The sequence below is a fragment of the Myodes glareolus genome, chromosome 23, assembly GCF_982192425.1.
Source record: "Myodes glareolus chromosome 23, mMyoGla1.1, whole genome shotgun sequence".
Lineage (NCBI taxonomy): Eukaryota > Metazoa > Chordata > Mammalia > Rodentia > Cricetidae > Myodes > Myodes glareolus.
The window spans coordinates 52,091,125-52,112,640 of NC_142048.1; the positions used below are offsets into that span (position 1 = coordinate 52,091,125).

The 21,516-nt window shown below is 39.9% G+C and overlaps 1 protein-coding gene across 2 annotated transcripts in view; it reads left to right on the top strand.

Moving 5' to 3' along the window:
• Csmd1 (CUB and Sushi multiple domains 1) overlaps positions 1 to 21,516 on the top strand; it is a 1,511,659-nt gene that overhangs the window by 463,634 nt on the left and 1,026,509 nt on the right. For both annotated transcript variants that reach the window (XM_087901170.1, XM_087901171.1), the window contains exon 3: positions 7,977 to 8,089. In XM_087901170.1, the coding sequence (XP_087757296.1) occupies positions 7,977 to 8,089 (113 nt within the window). The remainder of the gene's footprint in view (positions 1 to 7,976; positions 8,090 to 21,516) is intronic.

Here is a 21,516-nt window from a genome sequence, read left to right on the forward strand (position 1 = left end):
TGGGCCATCTGATGGGCAAAAACCACCCAGGACAGTGTATGACAGGAACTTGCTATTGCTATCAGCGGTTTTTGTAAGATGACTTCCCTTTCTTATGGTCTAAGGTTTCCTTTGGTAGATGGCATGTCTCTTTCAGGATAGTGGACCCTGGGTTCATTTTGTATTGTCTCTGCATTCATGGCTTATCTGTATTTCTGTACAAGCTCAGGTGGCCACAGAGACCCAGAGCAAAATCAAAGGTGAAGGAAGATTTGGTTCAGATAAAAGGAGCAGCCATTGTGACAGAGATGTGGTACCAGGTTGCAGACATCCTATGATCTCGGCATGTTGCTATGAGCAAGTGATTAGAACCCCTCTGTTCTCTTTTTCAAATGTGGAATTCAACTGAGTACCCCAAATTGGAGCTGCCACTGTTCTCCCTTTTCTTTCAGGTCAAGGCTTCTCTCTACACTGTCTGTCTTCTTCGGCCGTGTGATTAGCTTCTTCTCTAATTAAATGAGCCTAATTCTATTGAAATGTGTGATGTCATGCCGAATGTGCAGATTCTACAAGCTGGCCTCTCTTCCTTGCCAGGAAGTATTGGCAAAAGACAAAAACCACCTAGTTCACGATTACTCAGAGTGAAGTCAGACATTCCCTCACACCGTGGCAACATGAATTACAGTTGTATACAGATATACACTCCTATATGAACACAGGTGCCTGAACACATATACATGAAAAAGGCAAAAACAAACTTATAAAGAGCAAATTCTGATTATCAGTAAATTAAAGATTGGGGCATGATTGCCTCTGTTGTTACTATTTTTCTCCCTTGACATGTACGGAGAAATCTGGATCCTCTAGGCTCGGCTCTCTCTTCAGAAATGAGTAGTGTTGATGCTCACGAAATAGATACGTTGTTGTCTAGAATGGACTTTGGTTCCCAGAAAGTCCCAGAAAAGGGTATGGATGTCTAGACTGTAAATGAGACACACTGGCTTTCTTTGTACATAGCCCGTGCCCTTCGGGTTGAATTGTGTGCAGTTCCCAGTTAAATGACTGGAGTCCTTGTAACACAGAGGCTTTTCTTGGGCTTTTGTTAATCTGAGACTTTGCACAATGCTTCTCCCAAGACTCTTGGGCTGTTGATGATTACTGCGTGGAACTGTTAAGAAGTCGAGATCCGTGTTATATAAAGGAATGAGCAGACAACTGTTTCACTTTGAAGTCACACTAGGTAGAGACAGGAGTAGTGGGTGTGGGAGAGCAGGAGAAACAGAGAGCAGAAGGTTCCAATGGCCTCATTTGATGCACCCGACATCTAAACAACCCGTGAGACCACAATGTCCTAATACCAATAATCACGGATGCTTCAGAGCCAAGCAGCTACTAAAGATATCTGTACTGATGGTTGCTTAAGCCTCAAGGGTTTCAGAAGATTTTCGAAAACATAAAATTGAAGACCACATAAAGTTTTTAACTCAGTCCACACCTAGGGAGCTTCCATTAGGAGACATTCAGCGTTTAGTGGGTGATTGGTCAATATTTTCAACGATGACTAATTACCGAAATGAAAGACTTGGTAAAATGCATGTTCATATGAAGTATGTAGGTAAAAGGCTTAAAAACAAGAGTATTAATGACATATAAATGGTTGTCGTTTGGGAACATCTCATCTGGAGAAGTTTCCAGGGAGCATGCAGTTGGGCCAGCTTATGGGCGTGTTTGAAAAGATGAAGTCCCAAGAATCTGCACAATCTATCAGCTCCCGAATGCACTGCTGTCTTGTGAGAAATATATGTATCCCTTGGACACATTCTCACAGCCCGCAGCAATGCCGTGATGAGATTCTAGTTTTAGGAAAGTTCGTTTGTTGGCCCACCTCTTTCTTGAAGCTGTTATGAGAATCTTCACTTTGGCATATGGCCTGACATGTGATGAAACTAAATATTGAATATTAATGTCACTTTGGCTGCATTTGGCTTACAGATATTTTCCTTAAAGCAATTACATTCGCTGGAGGAAGATTTGATTTAGTGATATTTCCTAATTTACTTAAAATATGCACTTGACATTTTAACGAAGCCTTAGTTTTAAATATAATTGACATTTCAAAATCACAAATACTGATTATACAATATATACATTGTATAATTCAGGAGTGCTCTTCTGTCTTGTAGACTAATTGCTCCCTCGTTATTTGATCGCATGTAAACAGCGCCAGTGCTGGTTTTCTCCTTGCTCCGAATTTTTCCTTGAATTTGTTGTTTCAATCCAGCATCAACACATCTGCCCTTCCAGATTCCCACACGGGTGCACCTTGTGCGTCCTGGATGTTAGTGCAGTGCAAATCATTTGAGGTCAATTTTTACGGCTATTCATCTCAGTAATTCCTTGAGAAATGGAAGAAGAATAAACTGGTTCGATTCTGAAATTCATACTTCTACAGAGTGAACATGTACCTGGAATAGAGAGACGTCACCCACAGTCATTCCAGGTTTAGTTTACAGTCACTCATGTTGACAGGCATGAGCTATCAGTCACCCAGATTGCTGCGTGCAAGAGGGGAATTGGTTTCTCCCAAGTGGAAATATAAATGAGATCCTACAGGACAATAGGATCCTTCTTGAAAAGGCAGAGTGAACGGCATGTTTGAATTGACAACAGCGATACTTTTTTTTTTCTAAGAATGAAATCGATTTTTTGTCACCATCCCCAGAGATCCTCTTACCTGGCCATTCTATCTCTGCCAGAAGTTCAACTGGTCAGAAGCCTGACGCTTTCACAGTGTTGACAAGGTGGTTTTCTGTAGAGGGAACTGTGGCATGGAGTGTTGCGCCAGGTGAAGAACTTTTCTTCCCAACTCTCCTCTATGGCCAGTAAGTCATAGTGATGAGATGCAGCAGCCATGGCAAATCATGCTGGCAGGAGTCAAGACGTGGGCAAGGGGATGGCCATGTACCTGGGTTTGTATTGCAATGTCCTCACAGATGTTCCCAATGCCACTTTGGTTTTCTAAGATGTTCACTCTCTGCATCTGCCGGTGCTCGCATGTAGGTAAACCGGGCTTTGATAACAAAAAATGAAGCAGGGAAAGTGGGCCAACTTTGTGTTTTGTCTTGTTTATTCCATTATTATGACAGTTTAATTACAATGAGAAATAATGTGGCCCAATAATGAGCAGGCAAAAATGCCTGATAGACAGAATAGTTCTAGGGGACGCTATGAATGAAGTATGTATTGAAAAGTTGAAGATGATTGATTTCTAAATAAAGCATTCTCAGTGTTTTGTTTCATTTATCATTTGGAAGTTAATGAATACATTTTTCTTGTTAATTATACGTTGTGTGTTTCTACTAAGTGATTATTTCATACTTTATTAATATTTCTTTAAAAGTCTTTTTAAAACTTTTCCAACATGTTTTTAATGAGCCATGCAATATTTAGAAGATGATAGTTTCATAGCGTTAATAGGGATTCGGTATAATCCTCCCTAACTCTCTTCCCTATTTGTAACACCTTACAACATAACAGGGAACTGATATGGCCAACATATTAATAGTGAAGATAACATTTGTATCACTTGAGGGGTTTTTGGGTGAAGTGCAAGAAAAACAATAGCTATGTTTCATACATTGGTTATTTATTGTAATATATTCATTTAACTTTAGCTAATTAATTAATTAGTGTGTGTGTGCATGTGTGTGTGTGCGTGTGTGTGTGTGTATGTGTGTGTGTGTGTGTGTAAGGCTATGTATGTTCAGGTGTCCATGGTGGCTGAAATAGATCACGAATCCCCTGGAACTGGAAACACAGGCAGTGACTGTGAACCCAAGTGAGTGCTGGGAGTTGAACTCAGGCATTTGCAAGAATAGTATGCCATGCTCTTTACAGTTGAGACGTCTCTCCAGCTTCTTATTTATTTTTAAAAAGCTGACCAACTGTTTTCCAAAGTGACTGCACCAGCTCACGCTCTGACTGGAAGTGCGTGAGTTTTCTCTGCCTTTTTATCTAGTCTTTATCTAGTCTTTGCATCAGTATTTTTTCTTCTTCAGCCCTTCTAATAGCTCTGTGGTTATGTGTTCCTGGTTTAAAAACACATTTTTCTAATGACTCAAGGTTGCCTAGTAGCTTTTCGTGGACTTCCTGTCTTCTAGGCAATGTTATCTGTGCTGCCTAATCTTACCCAGCAGCCTGACAAACCTGGGACGAGCGATTATCACCTTTCCATTGAATTGTGCTCACATCTTTGGGGCAGTCTTGATTGCCAGTTGATACAGGAGGGTATAGCCCACTGTAGGCAGCATTGCTCTTTGGGAGGTGGGCCTGGACTGTTTATGAAAGGTAGCTGAAAGTGAGCCTGGAAGCTGGTAAGCCATGTTCCTCTCTAGTCTCTGCCTCAGTTCCTGTCTTCTGGTTCCTGCTTCAGCACTTGCCCTGGCTTCCCTTTATGGTAGACTGTGACCTCTAAGCTACAGAAACCTTTCTTCCCTGAGTTGTCTCTGGTGCTGGTTTTATCACAGCAACAGAAAGCAAACTAGGACATGACTCCCCGTGTATTTTCCAATTTCCTCATTGCTTTGCTTGCTTTTCATTGTTGAGTCTATTCTATATTCTAGATAATTTAGCTTGTCCGGATAATTAGCTCACAAATATCTCCTCTCAGGCTGCAGACTGTCTTTGAATCCTCTTAATAGGGTCTTTCACAGAGACAAGTTTTTCAAGGTTTTCGAAATCTAATTTATTACCTTCCCTCTGCTGGGTGATAAATGCGGTGTAAAACCTAGGGGTTCTTCCCATAGCATGGGCCTTGAAGACTTGCCCTGTTTTAAATAAGAGTTGTTAAAGATGCTTTCTTTCTTCCATTGTATAATTTTAGCTCCTTTGTCAAAAATCAGGTGTTCATAGGTTTGTGGATTAATATCCGGGTCTTCGATTCGATTCCATTGGTCAACATCTCTGTTTTTGTGCCAATACCAAGCTGTTTTCATTACTGTAGCTCTGTAATAGAGTTTGAAGTCAGGGATGGTAATGCCTCCAGAAGTACTTTTATTGTATAGGATTGTTTTTGGCTATCCTGGGTTTTTTTTGTTTTTCCATATAAAGTTGATTATTGTTCTTTCAAGGTCTGTGAAGTATTTTGTTTGGATTTTGATGGGGATTGCAATGAATCTATAGATTGCTTTTGGTAGAATTGCCATTTTTACTATGTGTATAATTTTCTATTTTAGATTTCTTCTTGTGGATACTGGTATTAGAGAAGTGTCATCTGGGCCCAGGGCAACTTTTTTTCAGAGAGACTCACTTGTTGAATTTTCCATAGACTGATTTTTAACTTTTGAAAAGTAGAAGTCAGAGGTATCATTCATGGTAATCTGTGTCATGTTTCCTAGTTTGGTGCACTGGTCATGGGTTAGCCCTTTTTCGTGGACCTGTGCCGGAGAACATTCGCTTACTTAGCTGTAAAACAAACCCTGAGAAGCCAGTGGCCCACACCGTGGGCTTTACTTTTTTGTTAACCACATTGCATTTGGATTGATTCTGTTTCTGTTTACAAAAGCATTGCTGGGGCTGGGCCATTGGTTCCTGGGCCATGTTCATGCCTTCCTATCCATTTTCACATAACATAGATGCACATGTTGTCCTGCTTAGGCTTTAGATAAAATCAACTCAGAAAGGATTATTGCAAAAGTTCTCAATCATCTCTTGCTTTCTACTGGAAATTTTGGGATCTCTTATTTATGCCATGCAAAATGCAAACAGGGACGACTTGATTACTTTTCCTGTTTGTGTCCCTTTAATTTTCTTAATCTTGTTGCTGTAGGTAATGCTTCCAGCTCTATATGAAAAAAGAATGGAAATACTTGACAGTGCTGTCCCCTTCCTGAATTTATTGGGATTTCTTTGATTTTTTTCTCCATAAAAATTAATGTTGGTGGTGGGTTTGTCATACATATTCTTTGTTATGTTGAGGTATGTTCCATCCAGGGCTGCTAATATCATGAAAATATGTTAGATTTTATCAAAGACCTTTTCTGCATCTTTTGGGATGATTATGTGATTGTTTGGTCTTTAGGTTCATTTGTGTGATTTATTATGTTTATTGATTTACATAGTTTAAACAATCTGTGCATCTCCATGATAAAGCCAATTTGATCACGGCAGATGATCTTTTAGAGATACTCCCATATAAAGTTTTCAAATACTTTGTTGAGGATTTCACATCTTTCTATACTGGGGATATTGGCCTATAGTTTTAAACTCTACCTGGATTTTGTATTATTGTAATACTAGAATGAGATTGTGAGTTCTTCTTTTGAGCAGCCCTAATAAAAAAGTTAAGAAGATTTGAATTTTGCCATGTTTATGCAGAATATATATATATATATATATATATATATATATATATATATATACACACATATATGTATATATACACATATGCATGCTCATATTTGGCATATTTGAATACAACTGTTCCACGTGTACATGGAGGCTAGAGATTAAAGTTGGGTACCTTTCCCAGTTATCCACCACTTTGCTTGATGAGATTAGGTCTTTCACTAAACCTGGAGCTTATGGATGAAGTCCAACTTGCTGGCCAATGAGCTATAGGGATCGACCCGCTCCCAGCCCTGATTGGAGTTACAGTGTATGGAACTGCTCTTATCCAGTACTAGGATCTGAACTGAGGTCTTCATGCTTACACAGCAAGAACTTTACAGGCTGTATCATCTCTTAACTTGAGAGGCGATTGTTTGCTAACGAAACCAAATAAAGCTTTAAAGTCGACACTAAATAAGGATAATGGAAAACAAAGGACGTGTGATCCATGTCATAATAATTCTCACTTGAATATAAACTCATTTTCCGACTTGTTAGTTCTGCCATCCTATTGATCAATTATCACGCTGTTGTTGGTGCTAGGAGATCATCTTGAGTCTATCCAGGCCACTGACCAGCTGTAATGAGGTACTAATACTGCAGGCCGCTAGGATCCCTCCTGCAGAGGAAGCATATTTGCTCTGACTTCTGCACTATTGCCTAGTGCAGGCCACTTTCCTACAGCACAGATCTACAAAGAGACCCTTTTAATTATTAAATTTAATGAAATGTAGTCTGTTCTAGTTTTACTTCTCCCTTTGACCTTTGGGAAAAAAAAATCTATTGACTTTCAAAGTACTACACATATGCAGTTTATTCCTTAGCAGTCACTAGTTTGCTCTTCCTGAGAGCTCTGACCATTGCCATTAGAAGTTTTAAAAATACTCAAGAGTTATAATTGCTAAAAAATGTTTCTTCCAAACCAAAAGATCTATCATAAAAGATAAATGCTAAGATCAATGATGTGACCTCTTAGGAAGGTCACTGAGTTTCATTGTGTGCAATGACAAGCATGTCATTTCTCCTCTAAAGAAACCACCATTTCTTTGGAATAAATGTAGGACCAAACAGATACCATATTAGAGGAGTCCCATGCCATCGAATGAGTAGGAAATGGGACTGGACACAGAAGCAGGGTGGGGAATTCTGTCTCACATGGTGTCCATGGGTTTCATTGTCTACTGCTATGTCGTCCTGATACTTCCCGCTGAAGACAATGGTGATCAATTCTTTCCAAAAGAATTTTCTTAAGTCATTTAGATAAAAATTTGGGGCTTACTAGTATTTAATTGACATTAACATCAAACATGTGTATACTGGTTCTCTAAATTTTTATGACCTCACTTAGATAAAGGTAGCATAGTTAAGAATTATTAAAGCTGGGCATGGTATCATACAGGTGATCCCAGCAGTCAAAAACCTGAGACAGAAGAAAGACCACTTCTTCCTGGCTATCCTGTGGCTCATATTAAAGGCTCATATTAAAGAAATAAAATATTATCAACGAATATCAGTAAACTAGCTTCTCCCACCAATGTGGGAGAGATTTTAATACATTTCTGTTTAAACTGCAGGTTTTTCTGACTGTTTTTTCTCTCTCCTAAATCCAGGCTGTCAGGATTCCAGCTGCCCTCCTCCATTGTGAGCACCGGGTCTCTCCTCACGCTCTGGTTCACCACGGACTTTGCAGTGAGCGCACAGGGTTTCAAGGCCATGTATGAAGGTAGGAGACTACTGCGCTTGGCATCTTATAACCTCACGTGCTGCTGGGGGATCATGTGTGGATGCAGAGTGGACGCATGGTAGAAGAACTGGGTTGTTCTTTAATATGTTGACAAAATGGTATGCTGGTGTCTTCTGTAACTGTCAAAGAATCCAGCCCAAAAACACGCTTGAGTTTTCCTTTAGTGGTCTGAATGTATGAATCAGATTGTTTTGTTGACTGCAATGGTAACTAATTGCAGAATTACCACTAGAATGGCATGTTGTAAAGTATTTGTTTTTAACCCAAAAGAGTTCTATTAAAACTCTTGCTTGGCTCAGCTGCTAAGCAGGCCTTAAGTAATGCGGTCTCATGAAATGAGGGATTTTTGTCAAGACCAAAAATTTTAACTGAGAAGTTCATTTGGCCTCGCTCTCCTATGGTTCTCACATAGCAATGGAGTTTCAGATTGGTGTTCGGAGATGTTGTGATGTTGTTATTATTTTTAAGGTGACTTGGTGTAACTGTAACAGAATAAGAGAGGACTTTGAGAGAGGAACTGATTTTCTCTGAGTCAGACAGAGGTAATTGAACTGGCTACTTGCAAGTACGAAGTCTAAGAGGATTGATGTAGTTTGGCACAGAGATTTTTCTTTCTCTTTCATGTGTAACACAATGGTTATCATTTGTAGCGTGAGTAAACTCTGGTGCCTATGAGTCAAGAAAAGTACCCTGTGGTTGGAGCCATTGATCACTGTCTCTCTATAACACACATGCTTTGTTTTAAAGGAGTCTCTGGTTTGCTTTGATACTGTGTATCTGTGACATGCATGTTCTTTGTGCAAAGTTCAAGCCTATACTTGGTTTGTGCAACTGAACTTCGTTGCTATGCAGTTGTCAGGTGATGAGTTGCAGTAGAATTGATCCCTGTGGAGTTGTACAAAGCCTGATCAATCCTTTCATTTTTATTGATCCATGTAATGATATTGAAAATAACTAACCTGCTCTGGCTGAAGGCTTTTCTGACTTCATCTCTCTTCTACATCTAGGCTGTCGGGATTCTAGCTGCCTTCCTCCATTGTGAGGACCAGGTCACTTGTTTATGAGCTCCCTGTACTTTCATATAAACCAGCGTCAGTTGCTAGAAGGGTTGGGCACTGTTGAGTGTGTGACTGATTGTCAAGAAGTAATACAATTTTGGACAGTTGTAGGCTGATTTGTGTATGGTCAATGGTTTGATTAACTTTCAAATTTAGTTATACCCGCCCTCTTCCTTTGAGCCCTGAATCACTTGTCTTTTGCTTATTACAGAACAAAAAGAATCACCACAGTAGTGAGTGTTTGCTGGCCCTGGCATGCCTCCTCTTACATTTCTACATGATTTCTGTTCAGAGAGCAGAACGTGGTTCCAAAGCCAAGGAACCCTGGAAATTCTCCTTTCTGTCCTGACAAAGACTATCTTTGTGCTTTGTGTATTTCTCAGCTACTGGTAGCTAATATAGAAATCTTTATAGTTGAGTGATTGGCAGCTGCCTCTGTTCACCAAACCTTCCTGATCTGCTGTGGGACTGTCATGTTGGATGATGACACAATTTCTAAAAATTGATGAATTTTCTCTATTGGAAATGATTTCATGTTTGTGTAAGACTCATAGAGAAATATAACTGGATAAGTTATATTTCAACTTAGCTATATGCTATGTTAAATATGCTTTCCTAAAAGCATATGTGAATGGGGTTTTTGTAAGTTAGACTTTCAATGGTTAATCACTTATCAGAAATTGCCAATAAATATAAGACTATTTTTGAAGGAAAATTTTCATGAAAATACACATCTCTTGTCAACAAAACCAATTTTAGGCAATATTTAATATAACAATACAATAATTACTTCTTGCTGCTGTACATCAAAAGCTTTTATAAAAATGCAAGTGTGTTATCTCTCTATAGAAAATGAAGAGTCCCGATGGGTGAAGTTACCTGGAGGAGAGCCAAGTTCCCATTGACAGCTCCCCTACCCCATTGGTAGCTCAAGTTCCCAGGGATGGGAGGCAATTCTCACCCATTGGGGCAAGGTCTGAGGGGTGCACAGGACGGGAAAGATAACTACAGGAGAGGAAGCAGGGCCAATGTTGTGGTCAGGGGGACACCCATAACAGCTTTCAGTGTGGTATATACATTTTTAAAAAATAATTTAGATTTTCTTCTACTCAAATAATTTCTGTTTTGAGGAGATAAGACATGTAGTCATTCTATGAAGGAAACAATCTAACTAATGTTAACATGAAAAGTAAAAATCAATAATGTCAATATGTTATTCAGACCCTAGAATGGAAATTGAATTTAGACAAAAGTACTAAATCAGCAGGACAGTGGTGGTACACCTTTTTAATTTCAGAACTCAGGAGGCAGAGGCAGGTAGATCTCTGTGAGTTCGAGGCCAGCCTAGTCTACAAGAGCAAGTTCCAGGACAGACTCCAAAGCTACAGAGAAACCCTGTCTCGAAAAAAACAAAAAAAGTATTAAATCAACCATTGAAGTTTCCCCTGTGGTCCTTAAAGTATCACTGCTTTCCTAAATTAGAAGTTCTATAGGATTAACATATTGCTACTTAGAATTTTAATTCACATTCACTGGCTTGAACAGGCAAAATTGTCCAAGCTTCAATCTTCTTTCAAAATATGATGACCTTGGCGATGGTCTTCATGTGGGCGTGGAACTCATGACTGTTGGCGGTAGTTTGCAATAAGCATTGTTTGTGCAAAATATTATTCATACATGGGGATATTAAGCTACATAATGAATGTGGAAACAATGAGTTAAAATATTACAATTAATGCATTAACACATTAAATTTAATTCTGTAATCCCAATGAAAATATTTATAAATAGCTTCCTAATGCTGTCTACATGGAGTATTTGAATTTCATCAAAGGCATGCTTTAGGGTTTTCTTAGCAAATGAGTTTATAGACTGTTGTATAAGAAATTCAGGGATTTTAACTGGTAAATACAGAATAGGTTGAGCCAATAAATGAAAATACTCATCTTGTCATGTATCATTTGCTCCATCCACGGACCAAACAATTTATAGAATTCTATTTAATAAATCCTAATGAGATACATGATCACATGCTGCTTACAGTGAGTTCTAAGGAACGCTATCATATTTGCTTTTGTCTTTAAATGATTCCATGGATTAAAGCAGATATTTTCCACCAGCTAGTGTATGTATTTTGGAGATAAAAAAGCATACGTGTTTGTATTTGTATCTAGGTATATATACATATATTATATGTAATATATATCATATAGATAATTGTTAGATTGTAGATAGGGATGTGTGGATTTGTATGTAGATATTTGGGTAGATGAATATGTAGATAATGGCTATATAGACAAGTAAATATATGGATAAGAAAAAATGAAGGATAAAAATAGAAAAAGGATGGGTAGAAAATATGGTAATAGATAGCTGAAATAAAGAAGCATCATAAAAGAAGGATTAGTATACAGAAAATAGATATATCTTGTTTATAGGTAATTATTTTACAAATATATATTAAAATATTTTACAGATAAATGATTGATAAATACATACATGATAGACATATAGAAATACGGTCAGTAAATAAGTAGATGATCATTGCAAGGTAGATATATCACAGACAATAGACAAATAAATATATGGCAAGTAGATAACAGATGGATGGATATCGTGCATAGAGAGATCAATATACAAGTAGCTAATTTTAGATATTGAGCTCAATATCTAGTATTAACTACTTGTATATATATACAAATATATACATATATATGTATATATATGTTGCTACTTGTAATTATATAAGATAGACAAGAATATTTTTTGTATCAATGTCTGTATAATGTGATTTCTAATCATATCATCACAAGAATTCTGTAAGTGAAATGAAATTACTTGTTGCTATTACTTAAATTTGATGGAGCAGTAACTAAAATAATTTCATGTCTCAGAATTCCATTGTTCTCCTCAGTCGCAACAGAATTAAGAACAGGTCTGCCTATCTCCAGAAGCTGCAATTGCCAAGTGCTTCACATCCTCAGGTTGTTGATGATTAACCATGAGATTGTGTGTGTGAAATACAAATGCATGTACACAATATCCCTAAACAATATGTTTATGCTTCTAAAGAGACTATATTAGCAGGATTCATTAGGTCGACATTGGGGCCTTAAGAATTCATTCTTCAGGGATGGAGAGATGGATCAGTGGTGAGGAACACTTCCTGCTCTTGCAGAAGACCCATGTTTAGTTCTTAGTACCTATATCAGACATCTCATGTCTGTAACTCCACTGCAAGGAGTTCTTATGCCCTCTTCTGGCCGTTGTGGGTACTACACCCACAGGTGCACAAACCCATATACATACACTTAAATAAATATGAAGTCCTTAAATTGCGGGATTTTTGGAGGCCCTGTTTTTCCCCTCACTTATTTATAGAGCTCTCTCTCTCTGGGTATTTGGTAGCTTTCCAGCACTAGACTGTGTTAACAATAACAACAATGCTGAAATAAATGGAGATCTTCCCAAAACTATAGAAAAAGAGGGCCAGGGTGAGCTGCACATGCAGACAGGGTGCTTTTGTGCTTTCGCACGAGATGGCAACAGTGTGTGAGCTTAGTCCTTCATATCCAGAAGGATTCTACGTTGTCCGTTGCCACCTGCTGAAGTGTTGTCCAAAGATTCAGGGGATAAATTCTTGCTGGTGCTGAGCACTGAACAGAGGTTCTGAACAAGGACAGGTGATAAGAGGTTCCTTCTGAGTGAGGCAGAAACGTGCAAGGAAACTGAGAACAACAGATGGGTTTTTTCTGGGGGCTGTGTGTGAATGGAAAGAAGGTGGGATTGCAGAAGAACTGGTCTTAATAAAGCCAATCTCAAGCTGAGGGGACCCCTGGCCCACCTGAATACCCCAGTAGTGAGCTGACTTTGTATTGTTCCAGTCCTTGGAAACAGAAAACTCACACGGTTACAGTCTTAAAAGAAAGGCTGGGTTCTTTACACTGTGTTGCGAAATACAGGCTGTTACTTTGTCAGTAATGGACTCCATTGTGCCCATTTATCAGTCTCTCGCTTTGTAATAGTTGATTGTACTTGCATAATGTGTGCAGAAAGAGAGGAATCCCTCTGTCCCATCACATCTGCATTCCTGTGACAGTTTCAAGATCTTACAGAGGTGCTTTATCCATCATCTTTTCAGGTCTTTCTCCTCTGTAGTTTTAGAACGAATAGTTGAGGCTAAAACTCTTACTTAGGGACATTTAGCATAGAAGCAACATCAGTGGGTATTTTTGATGAAGAGCAGAGGTTAGCCAGACTGGAAAGATGTCGAAACAAGAGAAATGAGTTGAGTGAGTGATAGATTGACCATGGCCAGAAACATGTAGTGTGTGTTTTAAATAGCTGGGGATGTGGGCTTTGAACATTTCCATCACCTAAATGAAAGTGTAAGGGGATGATTATGTTAAATATCATTTGATTCATTGATTATGATACAATTTATTCAAGAAACAAAGTGACCCCTCCCACACACACCCCTCAGCAGGTGTTAGGTAGCACAGTTTGAACAGAATTTAAATAAAGTATCAATTCTAAATTAATTTTAACAACTGGTTTATTTTCCTTTTCCTTAAAGCCTGAAAATGTATTAGTAAGCATGGCAGTTGAGGATGTAGATTTTATCTTCTCTATGGTTAAGGTAACCGTTATTCACAGTTTGTATACAACCACTGAGATGCATTAAAAGCAAAACATGTTTATAGCCTACAATATAGACATAAACATCTGTGCTGGCTTATTTCAGGTCACCAAATTAACCCCTTATCCACTGGAAAAGAACTCACACCTACTTGGTCACTTATTACATAGTCATTTCTCTGTGCAAAGCTGTGACATTTTCATGTAGCTTTCAACTCAGTCAGAGAAAGGTGCATCTTACCAAGACATTGCCCTGTGATTTCTAGGATCAATAGGCACAACAGGCAGCCAGTTCGGGGGGGGAGGGGGCATGTTGGGCTTTTTGTACTCCTCCTGCTGACCCTGCATGTCTTTCCTTCTGCTGTATAGAAATCCTCAAGAGAGAATTTCTTGCCTGTGTATCCTCCAGCGTGGATTCATAAAGAGTAGCTAGCTATCTACTAGTAGTTAATCTACAAGCTCCATATTCCTCCTTCACTGCGAACCCCGGTGCTTGTGGTTGTCTATATGCAAGGATTACCAAACCCAGCCCAAGTGATGGGTGTGAACAAGAAAGAATCATCACAAGAACTGGGGAACGCTCTGTATGAGGATTATGAATGTACAGAGGCAACAGAATCTCTCTATAGCCTGCTCACCTATTAGGCAGGTTCAGATCATGACAGCAGCTCCCAGCCTTCCTCTTATGCTGGGAGGAGGGAGAATCACACCAGTTTCTTCTTGGTGACAGCCCTTGTCACTTTTCTGTAGTGGCTCGAGCTGGTCCTTCCCCAGCTTTGCTCACTGCAGTGCAGACACCTCTGCTCCTTTGACAAGGATGTTCAACACCAGGTACGTTGGTACCACACGTCCAAGGTCCTGCAGCAGCATTTTCAAACTATGTATGGCATGAGCTCAGCTAAAGCCCTCAGCCCTGTAGACAGGTGCTAATCAACAGACCTCAGGGTCGATATTCTACCGCAATAAGAAAATATTTAATAACAAATGATGACCTTAACTGTTGGGATATTGTTCCTAACAACTGAACAATGCTTGGATGCAGATAAAGTCATGTTTCTTTCTGAATGTTCAGAAGAGGGGATCCTGGTTACCCAGGCTCCTGATTACCCATGACTTCTGGTTACCTGAGGATCCTACATTACCTATTGAAAGAAGGATCAGTGAAATCAGTTTGTGCAATCCCATGCTTTCAGAAAGTCACACCAGATTCATGTAGATCCCAGCACTAGAGCCTGAGCCCTGTGCCTGCATCTGTCACTGGTAGGGTCGTCCCTGAACTGGTGACCTCCTGACACCTAGGCCATGACTCTGATTTTTCTGGAACTGATCCAGATGCCATCAATTCAACCTTCTTAGCTTAGGAGTCCTAAAGCTTCTTCGGCTGCTACCAACCATGACTTTTGTGTTCAATTTTGTGAGTGTGCAAGCTTCTTTGTGGAAATAAAAGGTATTTCTTAGACTTTAAGAAGCTCTACAAAGTTCCATATGTAGTGAAAGACCAGAATATCCATTGCTGGATGCAGGCTCTGTGAACCTGCGACAATTTGTCTGATCATTGTCATTTATTTTGTACCTTATTTCTGTGGCTATGATTCCTTCTTCAGTTCAAGAAAACGTCCATAAGACTGCAGTTTATTTCATGCATGACACAGTGGGCAAAGGATAGTATCATTAACATCAGCATAGCTAGTATGGTCCACGTGGACTGTAATTTATTACTGTGGACTTTGGCATCAGATGTGTGTCATATTCAATTACCTGGCGAGGGAGAATAAATTCTTCATTATAAAAATCTAATTTCTGTTTCAGTAGTCCATCGTCACACACATGTGCATACTTATTTGTGTTAATGTATCCGTACCCATACATGTACACATATATGTCTTCTCATGTGAATGGACACACAGATGCACATGTGTGCACCCTGCAAACAAGCATGTTCATAATCACCCAGACACATACACGCATCCACTTCTACTCACATGTGCTCATGCATAACTTCGCCCATGCACACTTACTCCCAAATGCACATGCTCACATTGTACATATACACATTTTCTCATTCTTGAGGGTACATACATGCACTCACACAACACACACACACACATATACGTGAACTCTCACACACATTATTTCCATTGCTGCACACTCTTTCCCCCCCTGCAGCTTTAAAGAAGCTCATTAAAGAGAACTATTTTTTTGTCTTCTGAGTGCACATCTACCTGGGGTCTATGACATGATCGCAACCTCAGAAAAGCTTAGTAAAGATTTTGATGACTTGCTTACAGAAGCACGTAAGGTACACGTGCGTGTGTCTGCACTTTGAGCCTGTTCCTAGGGACTCTCATGGATATTCTGCAGTATACACGGTTGCTTGAGTATTCAGGGAACTCATCAGAGTGACTACAATGTAAATCTCAACCATCCTTGAGTGATGAGTGGGAGCCTGAGCTTGGTTTGCCCTGTGTAAATGCACAACCCCCCCCACACCAATAATTAAAACAAGTATCGACAATGTTAGAAAATGAGAGCTGTGAAGCCAGAGGTTCCTGAAGGTGATGTGAGCATTAATATTCTTTGTAGACCTCTAGCTGTTAACTGGAAATTGAATGAAAAGTGGAACTAGGTAATTAAAAGTCGTTTGATGCAGTCTTTTTTTAATGGTGGGGTTAATCAGTTCCCAAACCAGTGTTGTATTTGATTTCTTTTTCATTTAAGGGAAAACAGTGTGTCCTTACTAAACCCGTGTTCACAGATAGCAGGAACCTGTGTCAAAGAAACAGTAAAAACCAAAGTGATTTGGTAGAAAATTCATCTTCAAAAGTGATCACTCAGCAGCAAATAAGCATGGGTGTAGATTCTTCTTCCACCCCCAATTTGTAACTAATTCTTTCATGTCCTAGCATATTTGCATCTTGACTATACCTCAGACTTGCTCCCTTGTAAACACTCATCTCCCATGCTTTTGCCTTTTGCGGTTTCTGTTGATTTTCCTCCAACCACCTGTTTTTATCACCGGTAAATGGCTCCAAGCTTTTTTACGGACACATGAACAACATCTGACAATACATAATCACAGTTAGTGTTTGAAAATTCAAAGTGGCCATCATTTAAAATGTCCTCTCTATGTCCCAGAGAAAGGGTGGCTCCTCCCATCCTTTTTATCTTGTTTTAAGTTCTTCATCCTTAATGAGATCCTCCGTGCAACGAGATAACCTTCAGCATCTAAACCCCAGCGTGTTCTGGATGTTTGGACACTAGAGATGAAAAGCATTCACTTTCATTATTTAAATGTGTGCGTGTGAAATTTGGGGCTGGATTTTTATCTCATTTCACATCCACGATAAGTGTGGCCACCGAACAGTTTACTCAATCCTCTTATTGCCTCAGTTTCCTTCTTTGTAAAGGCAGTGTACAAAACATGTCTTGGGTCACTATCTGGCTTAGCCACTTCTGTTACTTCTACAGAGGAAGCCTGGATAATCTTCATTCAATGTAGCATGGAGACGAGTGTGGTATTCTTTAACGCTGGCTGCTGTTCTTGTGCTCAGGTTTTCTTTGTTGTGGCTGTCTTGGGACCCTGCTCTATCTCCTCGCTCTGCGCCTGTGTTTGCTTTACATGGCTTGAAAGGCCGCAAAGACCACACATGCCTGCCATGTTCAGTGTCATGGTCTGTCTCCTAATCAATCAGCATCTTGTACATCTTGGCTAGGTTTCCTTTGCTTTTGTTTGTGAATCTCGGTTCGTGGAGATAGATTTCCTGTTGCTGTTTCGCTATTGACTTGCCCATTTCTGTCTTCTAAAAATCACAGGAACGTAAGTAGAAGTCTCCTAGAGGAGGAGAAAGACCGTCCACACTTGATTAAGCGGGAGATGGCTAGTTGATTGGCATGAGTGGGAATCAGGTGAGGAGAGGGTGTGGACATTGTTCACTGGAAAAAGAACAAGTCAACTATGCTGAAAATAAGTACTGGATATTGGATCAAGATGAAGCTCTTGAGTCTCATAGGTCAGTCAAACCCACAGTACTTTTCATGATAATTTGAAGCCTCTCCTTTTTAGCAAGTTTTTGGTTCAACATATTCATATTATATTAAATATAATGAAGCTGATAACCATAGTTAGACATGGGCATTCTAACATGTGTGTTACCATCTGGCTCTGGTAAATTCCATGTCAAATGTACATCTAACTAAAAAGCAATCAAAACATCTCTCTCTCTCTCAAAAAAAAAAAAAAAACCAATCTCTCTCAGCTACAGAATCTTTAGCTCAGTCCATAGAGGTTTGGTTATTACTTCTGTTTGTGCTTTCCCGCCTAGTGTATGCCCTGGATTGCATGATTGATCATGAAGCTTGGGGTTCAGCATCACTGGGCTTTGCATGCATTTTCTGCAGGCTTGCTCTTTTGAAAGTTATTTATGCCTATTCGGACCTCCCCCCATTTTATTTTCTCTGTATTCTGCTTAAATACAACAGGGTAATGACCACTAGGGATCTCGTTTGAGAAAGGGTTTGGGGTGAGCTCTCTGAGGCTCACATGCTGAGAGATGACACATTGGGGTAGGTTGTGCTTTAAAAAAAACAAAACACTGATTCTCTTATAGAACTCTAAAGAGTCCCAAGTGGAGTTGTACTGTAAGTTTGTGTGTATACTTTTCATGATTGGTTATTTCATTTTAATTCTCAACACTTAGGGCTAACCTAAATCTCAACAGAAAATTCTGTCAACTGTGTCCAAATATTGATCAGAACTGTGAGAACGTAGGGTGAAATTTTACCTCCATAGAAATTTTTGCAGTTATCTTAATTCACCAGATGTATTCCTTTAAAGCTAACAATGTCAGATAGGAATATGGTTCAATGGTAAAATGCATTCCTAGCATATACAAAGTTCTAGATTTAACTCCCAGCACCAGGAAAAGTTATGATTATGTGAACTTGAACAAGTTAAAACACTTATATCTTGAGCTATGCAAGGTTCAGTATTTTCCAGGCAGCCTCAGAGTTTATTTTAAGAGCTTTCTTGCAGATATTAAGTGTGAGTTTTCATATGTGAACCTACCCCTCTTTCACACCCTTGGGGAAGAGGAAGGGAAATCATTGCTCTATGTGGTCTGACTTGCTCATACTCATACACATACTCATATGAACACATACTCATCAGTTCCTGACACAGCTTTGGTTGTCATTTAGATCAAATCCATCCTCAGCTTAAGTTTTTGTTTTCCAAGCAGGCGTATACTTTTCTGAAAACATGTTTTTTAAATATTAGAATGCTGGAACGAAAAGCTGCATTTGGGGAGGAGCTCAGGCAAGAGCACGGACAGCTGGTGTGTGGGACAGTGGAGCGTCCTGCGGCGCTGCCGGGCGTGGGAGGGAAACAAACTGGGAGCTGAAGCTGAAGGCATTTCAACACGGGCTGTGTTGTCTGTCTTAGTGCGGTAGGGATGCGAGGCTCTCCATCTGAGTCCTCAGTTTGTGAGGCTGTGCCCTCATTCAGTGCCCTCTCGTATGCCACACAGTGGAGATGGGAAACAGAAAGGATGTGGTCACTCTCTCATTTTAGAAGAAAATCTTGGATGCATAAATCATGGACGCAGCCCCATTGTATGTTAACGGTAGCTGAACCGAATTTGTAAAGGAAAAAATTTTTCAATCAATTTATTAGATGACTTCTGAAAAATGTAAGGAAGGGCAACTGTGCGATTCGTGTGCGACTGTATAAAATTACTACTTGTCAGCTTAGTGAGAATTGCGCGCAACCTCTATGCCGCATTACAATGTTTGTTACCCAGGTGGCACATGGGACATAGTATCGGGTGTACTTCTGCCACATGTAATGCAACTGTTTGTCTGCATGTTCAGCTTCCAAACAATTTACCAGCTAACCTATTAAGCCATAGGGACACCAGCACAGCTATTTAAAAGATAGTATCCATGTTAATTCTCATTCTATTCTTACACTGCTGCAACTGAGCATGTACTGTCTCTGAAACAGAGAGTTTTCCTGCTATAGTGACAGCCACCAATAGGAAAGACTTAGATTGTCCATGCCCAGGCCAGAGAAGACGTGGCCTTGTTTTTCAGCTCCTTGGGGTTGGTGCCATCCGCTGAAGCTGTCCTTGACTGAAAAGCGACTACAGCTGATATTTGGATATTTCTAGATGAAGGAGGCTCCCATACAAAATCATATGTGTGAAGGCAGGTGCCATGGCCACATAATTATTCTGATAATAAACCCTGCTCTCTTCCCTGGGAAGTGAGGTGTTCACCTCCTCTGTTTGATTTTGCTGATTTTTCTTGAGACGTATTTTTAATTTATTCTTTAATAGTTTTCATACATGTATACAATGTATTTTGATCATACCTACCCTTATCTCACACCTTGCAGTTCCTCCCAGGGTCCCCTTATGTTCCCCACCCAGCCTACTCTCTTACCATTAAAACATAACCCATTTGGTGCAGGAAGTCCTTCTGTTTATGTGTTGCTTTTATTGGTTAATGAATAAAGCTGTTTAGGCCAGTGTCTTAGCAGAATAGAGAAAGGTGGGAATTCCAAGCAGAGGAGAGAGTAGAGGAAGTCAGAAAGACACAATGTAGCCACCACAAAAGAAAGAAACAAGCGGCCAGTGGGAACCTTGCTAGCAGACCACAAACCTCATGCTAAAATATAAAATAGAAATGGGTTAATTTAAGATATAAGAGCTATCTAGCAATATGCTTAAGTGATAATGGCCAAGCAGTGTTTTATTTAATATAGTTTCTGTGTGGTTATTTCGGGTCTGGGAGGCCAGGAAATGAGCAAGCAGCCTCTGCCAACACCCATTGGATTCAGTTCTTTGCCAATATGCACATGGATGGAGCATGGAACACCTACTGGGGCCACACCCTTAAGACAACAACATTCTGACGGAACCTCCTCCCGTGATCATCAACTGCCAGTGAACCCTCAGCTATAACTGGGATCTTGGAAGTCCCTTGCTTTTTCATTTGGCCTCAGCTCCTCTTGATAGTTGGGAGCCCCCCCACCCCGGATTTTCAGAAGAGAGGCATCCTCCACTCTGCTGATAGTTCTACTATAGCCAGCAGGTCAGTCAGCTTTGTTAGTCACCTTCTTCAGACACAAGATGGCTCAGGAGTTTGAGTGAATCAACTTTTTTTCTTATTTCACTGGACAACAGACAGTTCCCTTGGTGTTACTTGGATGTACAGACCCTGTTCAGAATCTTCCACTGAGGTCTGTAGAGGGAAGATGAGCAGGATTCTTTGTACCTACCTTGAATCCCTAACTCCAGTCTCCCAACTGGCTCAATCTTGGGTTTTCCCTTCATAATCACGTTGACCACCCACAAAATCATATCATCACATTGGTTTTGTAGGCTCAAGTTACTCCTTAAATTTCTTAGGGGTATGGGGAGCTGTCACTATTTACAGTACTTGCCACATAAGCAAGAGGGACATAATTTAGATCCACAGAATCCACATAAATGACAGATATGCAGGGCAGCACATCTGTCCTTCCAGCTTCACAAGGTAGAAAGAGAGGACCCCCAGTAAGTTAACAAGGGAGACTAGAATTGGTGACATTTAGGTTGCATGAAAGACCCTACTTCAAAAAAGACAGATCTTTGGATAGTGGCCCAGGAAGGATCTCCACATTACCTCAGCCTTCACGGGAGCATGTGTATGCCTGCATGCATTCTTGAA